The 14,499-nt window shown below is 37.6% G+C and overlaps 2 protein-coding genes across 2 annotated transcripts; one reads left to right on the top strand and one right to left on the bottom strand.

The window, feature by feature from the left end:
* The first annotated feature begins 90 nt into the window (after positions 1 to 90).
* Positions 91 to 8,264, top strand: LOC139966093 (collagen triple helix repeat-containing protein 1-like). Its single transcript, XM_071968795.1, has 4 exons — positions 91 to 423; positions 2,442 to 2,594; positions 3,801 to 4,008; positions 7,507 to 8,264. Exons 1-4 carry the CDS (start codon positions 337 to 339, stop codon positions 7,650 to 7,652), a joined length of 594 nt encoding a protein of 197 aa, XP_071824896.1. The 5' UTR covers positions 91 to 336; the 3' UTR covers positions 7,653 to 8,264.
* A 13-nt stretch (positions 8,265 to 8,277) lies between these two features.
* On the bottom strand, positions 8,278 to 14,133 carry LOC139967095 (exosome complex component RRP40-like; the record flags this gene model as incomplete). The annotated part of the gene is made up of 4 exons (XM_071970815.1): positions 8,278 to 10,248; positions 11,036 to 11,187; positions 11,968 to 12,117; positions 14,074 to 14,133. Coding segments are annotated over 4 exons (576 nt in total), but the record flags the coding sequence as incomplete, so codon positions are not given.
* Positions 14,134 to 14,499: the final 366 nt, after the last annotated feature.

The following is a 14,499-nucleotide window of genomic DNA, read 5'->3' on the forward strand; positions in this document are numbered from 1 at the left end:
GTTATCTTAATTTTATTAGAACATTCCAACGACATCCGGTTCTTCACGATTGAAACGAAACTCTTTTTGAGTTCTCATTATCGTTCAAGTAAAAGATATGTGTTAAGAGCCTATCACACTCTCCCTTTAACATCTATTATTTGAAAATACAACGTACACAATGCTGAAGTCTCACCTGGACCTCTAACCATCTTCAACATACACTCCATATTTTTCGGACCTCACTACAGGGTATGGCACAAAAGCCAGCATACTCAGTCGCGACCATTGAACCAGTAATAATATTCTGAAAGTTAACTATACGTTTAAACAAGATCAGGGTATAAGTACAGTGCGATGGCCAACTATTTATTCCTTCAAATCGTGTTATGCGGATTTCTTATGAATATTTTATTCATCTGTATAGCAGACGGTTGGGGATCGGTAAGTTTTTTTTTCAATACTAAGCTGTACGAATCACGGGATATCGATTTGTGAATATATATATATATATATATATATTTATATCAATATATCAGAACCACAGAGCGACGAATTTTGCCTCACACACATATATATATATATATATATAAATCTAACATGTTTACTTGTCGTTCTTGTTACCAAAGCTCACGCTTTTTTTAGTTCAGTAGGTTGCTGATTTTGTTTCCAAATACTTTGCTAGGACTATGTTCATATTTTGTTCATTAAGTGTGTGACGTTCGGAGGGGAGAGCTGATATAAATTCTTTGGGTCCATTCCCCTTCATCCTCCCCGACTGGATGTTCGGTGCTGACATTTAAATGTAACACCATTATTAACGTACAGGCATATCTGTAGGCTCTACAAATGATGAAACATATGAAAAAGGCGTCCTTAAATTTTCTTCAATGGTGCAAACTGCGTAAAGACAAAAGTAAACTTTTCTAAATTTGACGTTCAGTTTGATTATAGTCAAACTAATGAATAGTATAGGTATAGAATTTAATATCAAATCGTGTCAAAGATATTCCAGTATGAGCAAAATGGCATTGCACGAAGAAAGACAAATAAAGATAAATAATTAAATTGTACCTTGTTTGCTCAATGGTGGATAGTGTAAACGGCCCTAATTCTAATCAGTGATGAAAAAAAAAAACACTTGTCTTTGAATGTTCAGAATGACAACTCTTTTCCAGAGACGCGCAATGAACTTTTTTATTATACTGGGAGGTAGGGGCACTAAGATGATGTCGTTCAGTGGATGGGATCTAATTGGAAGGGTGTCCGTTCGCTTTTGAGAAGTTTTGGTAAAATGGAAGGTGTTTAGATCCAAAATGGTGCTATAGTTGGCAACTTTTGAGACGATGTTGAAGAATTTTCGACCGTTTAGGTTGTACCACCGTATATAAATGTAACACTGAACACTCTTATCAGGGAATGGCGTATGATAAATTTATACTTTTTACAAAATCCAGTGAGCATATCCACTCGATGTAAGTTATATATGTCACTTGTCACACCTCACACACTGCAATAATTGTCCCTTTAAGTCATTACGGTAGCCTACTTATTGTCCTCTCAATGATTGAAATCTACAGTCTTAGAAGTTATGAAAATGTAATATGTAAATTGGAAGTCAATGAATATTGCAGGGTAAATGGTTCCATTTCGTGACAATATTATCTTCTTCCAGCTGTAGTTTCACTCACTAAGTGTAACAACAACAAAAAAAGCCTTGTCAGACGGTTAAACAATGTAATGCCAAAACTTGTTATTGATCCATAGGTACTGCTCGATAGTTTGGTGTTTTTGTATATGAGCGTTTGATATATTTATCACTGTGTTCGTTTCCTGATAAAATATTAGCGTCTACAAATGATTAACTGCCGAAACTTGGATTTGACAGTAAATATAGCCTTATTTAATCCCTTCGTTGAAACTTGGACGTTAAAATAGTTGTTTATATCGGGGATGATTTGCAAGGGGAGGGGTGGGGACTGGGAAGGGTAAAGGAGAGGAAGATCTAGACGGTATATTAATCTTTGGAACGAGCTGCCTCCCGGAATTCGTATGATCACGGACTTCACCTCCTTCAAATCACACCTGAAAAATGCATCTCTTTCAAGAGCACTATACAGATGGTTTCTAGGGGTTTTTAGATTTTATGATGTTCTGTCGTGTTGGTTTTACGGTTCTAACTTCAATTGGATTTTTCACTTTTTAGCATTCAAATTGTAGATTTTGTACTCAATCTGTTTTATCGCTTTACTCTTCACCATTGCTTTTATTAGTTTTTCGATCTCATTTTCCTGTATATATCTGTAGATGGTATATGTATTTACTGTTTTTTGTAGTTACTGTTTTATGTCATTGTATTTTCTAGATTGTTTGTAAAGCGCACAGATGCATCGCGCGTAGTGCGCTATATAAGATTTTATTTACATTACATATTATAACTGAAATATACCATCTTATTACAGGGTTGTCAAAGAGGTGCAGTTGGACCTCAGGGAGACAAAGGGAACATCGGTCCGACTGGCGATCCGGGTGATGGAGAGTTAGTAGAGGACATAAACTGGAGACAGTGTGCTTGGTACAGTTCTAATGGGAATGACTACGATACGAACATATATGTGAGTATACAATACTATGGTTGACAGTACAATACTATAGTTGACAGTGTGCTTGATACAGTGCTATTGGGAATGACTATGATATACAGACATATATGTGAGTATGCAATACTATGGTAGACAGTACAATACTATAGTTGACAGTGTGCTTGATACAGTGCTATTGGGAATGACTACGATACGGACATATATGTGAGTATACAATACTATGGTTGACAGTACAATACTATAGTTGACAGTGTGCTTGGTACAGTGCTATTGGGAATGACTATATACAGACATATATGTGAGTATACAATACTATGGTTGACAGTACAATAGGCTACTACAGTTGACAGTGTGCTTGGTGCAGTGCTATTGGGAATGAATACGATACTTCGTTCAGCTTGCGGCTTTGATAAGCCACTCGCGGCTTCCTCGCGAGTTCCTGCTTGCAGGAGGATCTAATATACATACATACATACATACATACATACATACATACATACATACATACATACATACATACATACATACATACATACATACATACATATATGTGAGTATACAATACTATGGTTGACAGTACAATACTATAGTTGACAGTGTGCTTGATACAGTGCTATTGGGAATGACTAGTCTATGATATACTTACATACAAATATGTGAGTATGCAATACTATGGTTGACAGTACAATACTATAGTTAACAGTGTGATTTGAACAGTGCTAATAGGAATGACTACGATACAGACATATATGTATATATGTATTTTAGATCCTCCTGCAAGCAGGAACTCGCGTTTGTATATGTAAGTATACAATGATCAGATGCAGTGCTTTGGGAATGACTAGTCTATGATATACTTACATACAAATATGTGAGTATGCAATACTATGGTTGACAGTACAATACTATAGTTAACAGTGTGATTTGAACAGTGCTAATAGGAATGACTACGATACAGACATATATGTATATATGTATTTTAGATCCTCCTGCAAGCAGGAACTCGCGTATGTATATGTAAGTATACAATGATCATATGTAAGTATACAATACTTATAGTTGTTTTTTTATGGACTGAAAGGAACAGAACGAAAATGACAAGTTTGTAGTCTGACCGTATGTTTTTGAGAGGCAGTAATAATTTCTTGAGGTCGGCGAGACGGGACACCGTTGTCTCAGTTTCCTCATATTCTATAACATCTCTATTTACTTTCACAGGACTGTGTTTTTCAGAAACAGTACAGTGATACTGCCCTGTGGGTGTACTATGGGGGTAATTTAAGGCTCTATGCGTGCAGCGGTTGCTGTAAGAGGTGGTATATAACTTTCAATGGAAATGAATGCAGCTCACCGACTGTGATTGATGCCGTTGTTTACCAAGCAAATACATACTATATGAATCTTCATCGACACAGGAGCTTTGAAGGTAAAATTCAAATAACGTGTTACGTACTCACTGAAAAGTTCAGATGCAGAAGGCGCGGGATTAGGTGGGTGTGACGGTGCCACTCACCCCATTTTCAACCCCACCCCCCCAATAAATAATGAAAGTATTTATTAGCAAAACCTTGCGTGTAGACCTACCTATACAACTTTTTCAGTCTATATATGCCCGGAAATGAACTATTTCAGGTCTTTGTTTTCTTGGCGGGGAGGGGGGGGGATCCCATTACCCCTAACATGGGCTTTATGGTCACGCCTCTCCTTTCTTATATCCACCCGTGGGATTTAAAGTCTATGATTATTTAAAAATCTTCAACTGAAGACTGAGGGATAGGCGATAAACAGTGGCGTAGCTACGGGGGGGGGGGGGGGGGCCTGGGGGGCCGGGGCCCCCATGAAATCGGCTGCCCCCCCCCACTGGCCCCCCACTGGGAATGGGGTAAAAAAAATTGTAAAAAAAAAAAAATCATCAGTGGGATTCACTAATATTTTTTGTTCAATAATTTGGGAAATAGAGAATAAGAATAATACAATATCTGTAGTAATCATGAGAATGGTCATACAGCATGGCATGGCAATGGTCGATGCGACGGTTGCGACCATACACCACGAACCTTGTGCATGTGCTGCGCGATATCGATATCTACCAATACATGTTATCGGTCATCGATTGGCACAAAAACCCAGATTCTGATGACAGCTGCCTCAAGAAACCCAATAAATGGCCTAATTAGTACCGAGCCACCAATGTGGACCATTACCGAAACATCGATGCGTGTTAGTCTTCCATCCCCTTCCTCTAATGCTATTTAAGTCCACATGTGGGCATTTCCTGCAAACCTACCGGTAGCCCACAGGGGTTGAGTTGGGAGAAAGGCCTTGACACCTTGAAACAACAAATGATACCAACCATAGGCGTACGAGGCGGGGGGTGCAGGGGGGCAGACTGCCCCCTAAATTTCCAGAGGACAAGAAATTCGGGCAAAAGTCCTGAAAAATTCGGGCAGCCTAAGAGGAGAAAAATTATATATATATATATATATATATATATATATATATATATATATATATATATATATATATATATATATATATATATATATATATATATATATATATATATATGTATATAAATATGCAGTAGCTTGCCCGAATCTTTTTCAAATTTTTGCCCGACAATTCCATGATTTTCTTTATTTAGCATCATGATGCCCGAATATTTCCGTGTAACACCACCGTAAGCGCAGTTCATCTGGGCTACCACGCTTTTTGAACGATCAATTTTTTTTCTTCTAACTAGTCAATTGTATACCTGGACCAAGGGCGGCGGAACCGGGGGGAAAAAGGGGCACGTGCCCCTCCCCCACTTTTCCTCAGGTTAGAAATGTGCCTTTTTTCTACATAAAAATTTAGGTGCCTCAAGTTAGCAAGAGGCCAGGGAACCAGAATGAACACTCGGGAAGGGCCGTTTCCGGCCATCTGAGGGGTTTGTAAAACCAAAAATTTTCTAAAAGCGCTCCGCGCCAACCGATGGTGGCGCTCCGCTCAGATAGCCGTGCATACAACTTTGCAAATCCTGTCTAAGCCCGTGACTTTTAACGAATTTCTGTGAGTCAAACTCAAAGCATTTTCGAATGGAAAAAATTTGTTAAGATATTAACAAGAAAAAAACTCCAATTCGGAAGATTCCTACATTAGCAACTAGCATGATTTCACCTCATTTTGTCTCAAAAGAAAACTTGTTCCTTGTTTCCCAATTTGCGCATTGGATATTGCAGTGCTAGTATGCATATTTTCCTTGGGGGGGGGGGGGGGACGTTGATGGAGTGATGTGTATACACAAATAAGATAATACAATAAGAGTTATAAAGGGTACTGAATATAACGCTGCATCATTCCAATCGAATTTCTGCAAAGTGCCCTTTGATGTCGGTGCCCCCCCCCCCAGATTAAAAGTGCTTCCGCCGCCCTTGACCTGGATATCCCCGACATGAGTGTATAAAAGAAACATTTTCTTTTTCATGGATGGTGGGGGGGGGGGGAGTGTCTACAAGCCTAGAAGTACAGGTTTATCATATTCTTTGTTATATTTTATACTTTTTTGTGAGACAAATTGCCGCTTCACCCGACACAGCGACATTATCCCGCCTACGTGTCGTTGAACAATGTTTTTCTGGAGGTAGCTGAGTACTGTGTTAAAATAATAAATAAGGTAACTAAATATAGCAGCTTAAAAAATATACTGTCCCATTTTTCCCCTTCAAAGTGATGTTACCATTTTTTCTTCTTCTAATTTACCAAATTTTTGGGGAACTGTAAATTTCTAAAACGTGAGATTATAAAATAAAGAATGTTTAGATGCAACTTGCAAGGCCTCAGAAGTGCCGTTTCCGGCAATCTGAGAGGCATTGTGTGCCAAAAATTTTCTTGTTCGCTACGCGCCAACCGATGGTGGCGCTCCGCTTAGATAGTGTCACGGGAACTTTCGGGCACAAAAAGTTCTGCCCTCCCCCAAACTGAAATGGTCCCGTACGCCTTTGATGTCAACTTCACTCAAGTTAAAAGTCTGGCTGAGTTGGCAAGGCCAGTCAGCATGAAAGAGAAATTTTTGTTTGCACTTCTGTCACCAAAGTTGCACATCTTTTTGGTTGCTATTTTGCCTCACAGGTGCCATCTCCTGCGATCTGGTGGGTGCTGAAATCTCAAATTTTCTCTGTACGCTCCGCGCCAACCAAGGTGGCGCTCCGCTCAGATAGTAACCTCCGGCCCCCCACAAGAAAGAACAGCCCCCCCATGGCCCCCACTCAAAAAAATCCTAGCTACGCCACTGGCGATAAACATTGTTTCCAGATGGTATGAAATCTGACAATACATCAAATAAACTTCCTCCCTGTCAAACGGTAATACTTTCCTCAAGTTCTTTCTGAGTGTGTACTCGTATTTACTAACTTTCACTGTGCAATCAGTTGCAATGAAATCATTCATTGTGTAGCATTTTCGTCATCAAATCACCATAGAGTATATGTTAGGCCCTTTTTTCTTCATTTATGGGTCACATGGATCCTAGAGAAATCACAACATGATTAAGAAAGTAAAAACTCCAAGATAAAACGACACAAACTTTGAAGGTAGGACCTACTACATCCGAAACTACCACATTTTAATGTGTATTAAACTCAACGTCAGACATAGAGTGGGAAATTACATGGGACAAAGAAAATAATCGGCTAGCGCAGGAAGCTAACCAGTAACCGTCAAGAACAACAAACCAACTGAGCTCAATTATTACTACAATGTAACCTTTCATTTCTGTAGGTGGAGGGGGGGGGGGCAGGGGAAGGTGGTGCAATAAAAAAGCATTGTTTTTATACTGCGTAACCATGGATAACATCAGGTTCAATCGGTACCACAGAGAAATGAACAGGAAGAGATTGCAACCGGTTTAAATGTCACTGTCTTGTCGTACATCTTATATTTTCAGGCTATTGTCATAACATTGGCTCTGGTGAGGTTCACGTACGGTTGGCCGTTGGAGACTGTTCCGGTTACGGTAACTACGATGCCTCTACGGGATGGAATAGTGCCTCAAGAATAATAATTAAAGAAGTGTCCGCCTCAACTTACTAATGAAGGCGCATCCCTACCATACCCCTTTTATGCTTCTCCTTTATCATTTACCCTTCTTTCATTGTGTAAATTTCTGGTATAGTTGCATGGCTGATTTAATGAGGTAAGGTCATATATGGGTAACAAAAACCAATGTTACGACATGTTAAATTTGTATCATTGCATCCAAATCATGTAATATTCACACATAAATGGACAACCCCCCACCCCCGCCCTCTCTAACAAATGCTATAATTCATTATAATAATCTTCCCTCAAAGGGATTCTATCTAGTTAAACATCAGGAAGTGCAGATGTGTTTCTTTACTCCAATTGGACAATATTCGCCTACAGTCCCTGCTCCTTCCTGCATTGCACAAATACATATAAATAACAAACTTAGTATAACACGTCCACCATTGCTCGTTTTCACAGCTAAGGATTATGCAGTAAATGCAAAGGAGAAGTTGTTTTCCAAATATCCCAACCGGTATTTCTTACCTATGTTGTCTTCCTGTCTGTATTCAAAAAATGAGGGAGAACAAATGATTGGAACTAGTAACGATTGCCAAAATTTCATTTATATCAATTATATTTTGTTTGAAGATAAATTTAAGAAACATGACAAAACTGTCTTTTTTGCTAATTGTTCTCATTTTTTAGTCTTCATGGTGTTGTTTTTGTAGTATTAACTCATATATTTATATAATATTTAGCTTTTCGTCTGTGTGCTACTTTTCTGTACTTTTAGAGAAGTATTATTACCTCTATATTGTTTACTTCTTTTCTGTTTGTATTTGACCTTTTGTTTGTACAGCAGATTAGAGCATTTATATTTTATTGGATAAGGCCCTTTTAAAGTTTCGCATATTATTTTTGTAAGTTATTTATAGAAAGTTTGAAATAAAAAAGCAAACAACCAAAGTATTTGTAAATTTGTATATATGTGTATTGTTTGCATATGTATATTGTTTGTGTTTGTGTATGTGTATTGTTTTCATATGTGTATTGTTTGTGCATTGTTTGCATATGTGTATTGTTTGCATATGTGTATTGTTTGTATATGTGTATTGTTTGTGTTTGTATGTGTATTGTGTGTGTATTGTTTGCATATGTATTGTTTGTGTGTTGTGTGTGTATGTGTATTGTTAGCATATGTGATATGTGATATATTGGATTCCTGCTTGTAGTCACCATCATGCCACAAGGTGAAACAAGGGTAATTCGTAATGTATCATATATCACTTGAAACTCAACACATCATACCCTCCACTATGAAGCAGAGTCAAAAGTGTGGTTCATGTCCCCTCCTCAACCATCCTCCACATCTTTTCCACCCCCCCCCCCCGCCCCCTCCTCCTGCAATAACCAAAAGTGGAAATTCAGGATGGAGAAGTTGTTTTAGAAGAGGAAATAGCAAGATATCTCCTGTTCCAATAAACAAATAAAAAACTTATATATTTCCAATAAAAAATCTCAAAATGAGCATGTTTCTCTACAAGAGAAAGAAGGCTGACAGTGAAAGAAAAGGACAATTTTCTCATTATTTAGACATATTTAGACATTTATGTTCAAAGAACTAATTCTATGAGCACAACTTGTATTATGTAGCTTGTTCAATGTGTAATCCAATACACCTTCTAATGAAACATATGGTTCTTATATAAAGAGAAATTGACATCATCAGCTAGAGATAAACACTATGTATTTGTGAATTCTAGTTACGATTGTCATTTCTGGATCATCAAATACCACTAGAACCAACCACAGCGGCTATTGTCAGATATCAAGCCCCACTATGTCAAACTGTTCAGAAATGGATGGAGTCACTAATTACTTGTACTCATTAACATCTATGGGAGTGTCTTGCTTTGATCAATTTGCAAATCTTCCTTTGGAGTAAGAGCTCTGTAGATTTGATTAGATTCCCTTCCAGATGTAAATAGCTGCTTTAAATACCTTCTCTTGAGTTTTTACTAATCTCTCCTCAGGTGATTATTTAGCCACGACGTCCTCTTAGTTTCAAGGTACAGACGTGAGTACATCATGTGACTGAGTACCTTCCATAAAATGATCTGTACTTAAGCCTTTCGACACAGTACAATACCCACCTGACATACCAAGAAAATGCTGCTGTCGTGTGCCACTTGAACCCTTAGACATTGCAAAATGAAAGTGAAACAAAATCTAGTCATAGCTGTAGTCTCATTGCCTCAAAGCTATCATGGAGTGGTCCAAGGGTCACCCTCAACATGCTACAGTAAACATCTCCAGTACTGCTATCAAACAGGACCATCAAATCTCCTTCATTCCCGTCAATGCGAAGCCAAGCTGTCTGGCATCTACCTTCTTTGGAGACTTAACTTCAGCATTTGTGTTCTTTATTGCCGAATCTCTCCTTGTTCAAACTGCTGCGACTCCTCCAAAGATTTTATAAACCATGGACTTCAAATTTTGCTCTGGAGTGTACGCAGCTGCCAAGATGGCATTCATTGCACAGATGGTATCGTTGACCGACTTGCACCTTAACCAGATTCTGCCATTCATGCCTACTGTCACCTCCAGCGGGATTTTCTTGCCCAGCACTCTCAGAAGAGAGCAATCTGGTGATAAGATTCTGCAACATAAATATACGTAACTATTTAGTGGGACACTTTGAACTGTATCGATATGCACTATCTGAACATCTTAGAAGAGAGTACATGAATGATAAATCACAAAAGTGAATGACAGTTTAGAATGTAGTTACAGTTGTAGCCTTATATAGTATGTTCTTGATGTAGACTATATGTTAAAATGGAAGCTATGTTCCCTTCTAATATGAAGATTACTTGCAACTAAAAATTTGTCTACAGCATTTTTTTTTTAAACACAATGCTGCACTTTGCATGACATTTGTCATTTACTAACATTTGGTATCAAATTCATCATGACTAAAACTGGTCTCCAAAACCACACTCAGTAAGTGTTAGTCCACCAGACCTGTACCGCAGTTGATAACGGTAGACCCATTCAGTTAACAAAAGCAAACTGAAAGATTACATTAACTTTGGTGAGACACAAAAGTTTTCTAATGTAATAAATGGATAATGACTCTCTTACCTAAATTGAGTATTGGAAGGGAATAATATAACATGACATGTTTGGTTGGAAATTAAAATTCTATGAGTTAAAATATGGTTGCTACAATCATTTAAGTAAGGAAAGAGGGGGGAAAAAAGAGAATAAAAGGACATATATCTCTCTACGAAAGTCACGATATTAAATTTAGGAGTGGTCATAATTCACCTTTTTACACTCTTTGACAGACTTTAGATACCTGTTTTAAAAGATTATTCTTATCACAAATATGCAAACTCCTTTCTGACAAAACCAAATCTACAAGTTTTTTGTTTGTTACTCACTTTCTGCAGAGATGAAGGGAGCACTTAAACATGAAACCCTCTCTTGACAGGACTCCCAGTCCATTGCTTTGACCAGAACCATCAATACACACCAGCTCTGGTTCCATGTCTCTGTTTGCCACGAGCAGTTTAGCATACACAAGATCTCCAATCTATAAAAAAAAAATAGTTATGGAAGTGAAGAGAGCATTCCCACAAAGTACTGTGACATATTTGAAATGGTAATGAGTCTGGCCAGAGGTTCAACACCAGTAATGAAGGTCACTATTCCACTGCAGGCTTTTGCCATCTGTATTAAACAATGCTAGTCCTGTTTCGGTGACACACACACATATATTAAACTGTAATGAGTTGGAAAATAAAGAGCAGTGGAAAAATTTCCAGCCTCTAATGGGATTGGAACCCGAGCTTCCCGCTTTAGATGCGGACACCCTTACCAACTAGTCTATGGACACTGACTGTCCCTCCAGAGGTTCTAAACCAGTAAGGAAGGTTGTCATTCCACTCTAGGATTTTGCCACCTGTATCAAACAATGCAAGTCCTGTTTTGGTGACATATTTTGCCTTACTCTAGTGATCAAGCATGATGCCAACCAAGTCCAAATCATTTGACAATCCTGCAGCCTGATCTTGAAAGAGATGCTTTGAAGAGAACTTTGCTGAATGAAATGAATATATACACCCATCTTCCTAGCCTATCATGTTGCAAATTAACAGATGAATACCCATAGGGTTACATTTATGCTAATCTATTTGATAATCAATGTTTACTTTCCTCAGTTTAAGGTAAAAGAATAAACTAACCTTATTCTGTACATTTAGAGTCTGGCAATCTGCTTCAAACATTTCTGAGAAATTTCACATACTTGGGCATGGAATTAATTTAGACAACTCATTTCTTAAGATCACACTCTAACTTAAGACCGACATACCTGAACATTAGGTCTATTCCTTTTTGTGGCGCCTTCAAAGGAAAGGTACGGTAAAGCCGCAGGTAGGTTTGATCCAATATTCACCCTGAATATGTCTCCAGCTTTCAAAGATACCACTCCAATTATGCTTTCTCCTTTTGCTGGTATATACTGGGAGGCAAAACAAAGGCAGTGACACAGGTTTTCAAAATTACAAAGAAACAAAAAAATTCTGTGACTGTTGATATGTAACACACTTAATATTAAGACCTAAAGAAACTTTTTCTTAGTTAATTAACATGTCAAACAGAATGTCAAACCCTTTCCAAAAGTATAGATAAGGAATAAAATGTATATACAATGTGGATATCAAATCTGGTTATTTAATTAGATAACAAGGATATTATCAGGAGGTTGAATATCTAGTAGATCTCTAACAGTAGAAATTAGAATACTGATCAATGTCTTAGTGGTTGAAGTTTGGCCTTTTCCAGTAAACACTCGACTAACTTTTATATTTACTGTACATAGTATGTATTGCAGAGCTGTTGGACTGTCGGTATGAACATCATGTTGTAAAACAAAATAATTTCAAATTTAGCAATTGTTAAAGTGTTCAGGACATAACCAAATAATGGCTTCCATCCTCCTCACTGTCCTATAATTTTATAGTTCGGCATGACACTTGTGTCCCATTCCTCTTATTAATTTGTTTTCTGCTTTGTTCTTATCTGTCTCTGAATAAGGAATTATGAGGATCAAACACCCCACCTTCTGTCTATACCTTCACAGCCTTTTATGCAGTACATTAGAAGTGCAGTTTGTTGATAGATTTATATTTAACATACAAAGTTACTGTACTTTCATGGCTTTGAAATAGGCCTAACTTAAGCAAAATTACAATATTTCTGAATTCAACTCTTTCATTTTCTAATACTTCATGACAAATATAAAAACAACACTGTCGCATTATTTTGTCGCAATGAGCTTGAAATATTTCATTTTGTACTTTTAGTGATAATTAATGTTTGCAACAAGTTGTCAGTTCATATCCCGATATGAGGCTATTAAAGTTGATGATAAACCGAGTAGGTACAGTAGGCCTAGCTGACAATGTTGGGAAAGTCATGGACAGCAGTGGTAGGCATCTCTTTGCTTGACACATTAATTCTAGGACATACTTCAAAATAAAAGTTCAAACCAAACAAAATGTGAGAATTTATTCATGAATCTGATAAAAGTAACTGGATAAAAATATTGAAAGATCTAGGCCTATCTAGTATAGGATCGGTATCCAGTCAAAACGTCCCTTTACCAAAACGTCCCCGCTTTTTTTAAGACTAAAACATACCCGCTTTTTACCAAAACGTCCCCGCAGTCATAACATCCCCGTGAGTCAAAACGTCCCCGCTTTTATAATCAGTTGGAATGCAAGTGTGGATGTTTTTAGTTCAAATCAAATAGTAAGATTAAGTATAGCTTAGGTTGAAAACACAGTTTTTAGGAGTGGGAAGTGCCGGTTATGAGGGTGGAAACATTTTTGGGTATAATTTTCTGAGGTAAGATCATATAAATAGAAAAGGGAATGCAAGAGGGCTCTAGGGTAATAGGATTTTTTTTAAACACAAGTTGATTTCTGAATGAATATATACGATATTATATAGATATATATATTGTATAGTATACGCATCCAAATTCTTTTTAATTCCTCTTGTATAATTTTTTTGTTTTCCTTAATTCGTTAATTCACTGAAAAACATATATTGATAGACGGAGACGTTTTGACTTACGGGGACGTTTTGACCAACGGGACGCTTTGACCAACGGGGATGTTTTGACCAAAAGCGGGGACTTTTTGGTAAAGGGACGTTTTGACTGGTAAGCATAGGATCCCCCATTCATTCCTTCAGTCTTTCTGTAATTGTGTATATGATCAGAACAACTTCCCAACTTCTCGCAACGAAGCTTACGTTATACATATATATGGCAGAGCCGTATATACGGCTCTGACTCTCTGAGGTGTAGTCACCTAGACCAATTAGCCTAACGTTGAAGCTGAGGCTTAGGCCCTGACTACGGTCTAACGTTAGTTGCTGTGACTGTGTGTGAGTATCATATCATGCTTACTCTTCTTTGATGGTTGTCAATCCAGAATGCATGATCCTCTCTTGATATTAGAACACCACATTACATTGTTCACTTCATCCCAACTGAGCAATCGAACAATTTTCTGCAAAATGTTGAATTGACAACTTATCGTATCTCGTCAATTCAACTTTTTTCTGCAAAATGTTTCATTGTTCACTTCATTCCAACTGAGCAATTGAAAAATGTTGAATTGGCCAGATGTGATAAATTGCCAATTCAACATTTTGCAGAAAACGGTACCAATGCTCTACAGTCAAGCTGTTACTTTACACAATAAAATACAGTGGTCGATATCAATGCATCATGTTCAAATAAGTCATGTTTGTAGTTTGCGGAGTACAACATGAATCGACCACTGGAACCTTGTAATATCTAATTTATGTAAATGATTTAAGCTTTCGTCTC

Source organism: Apostichopus japonicus, chromosome 4 (assembly GCF_037975245.1).
Source record: "Apostichopus japonicus isolate 1M-3 chromosome 4, ASM3797524v1, whole genome shotgun sequence".
In the NCBI taxonomy this organism is placed as follows: Eukaryota; Metazoa; Echinodermata; class Holothuroidea; order Aspidochirotida; family Stichopodidae; genus Apostichopus; species Apostichopus japonicus.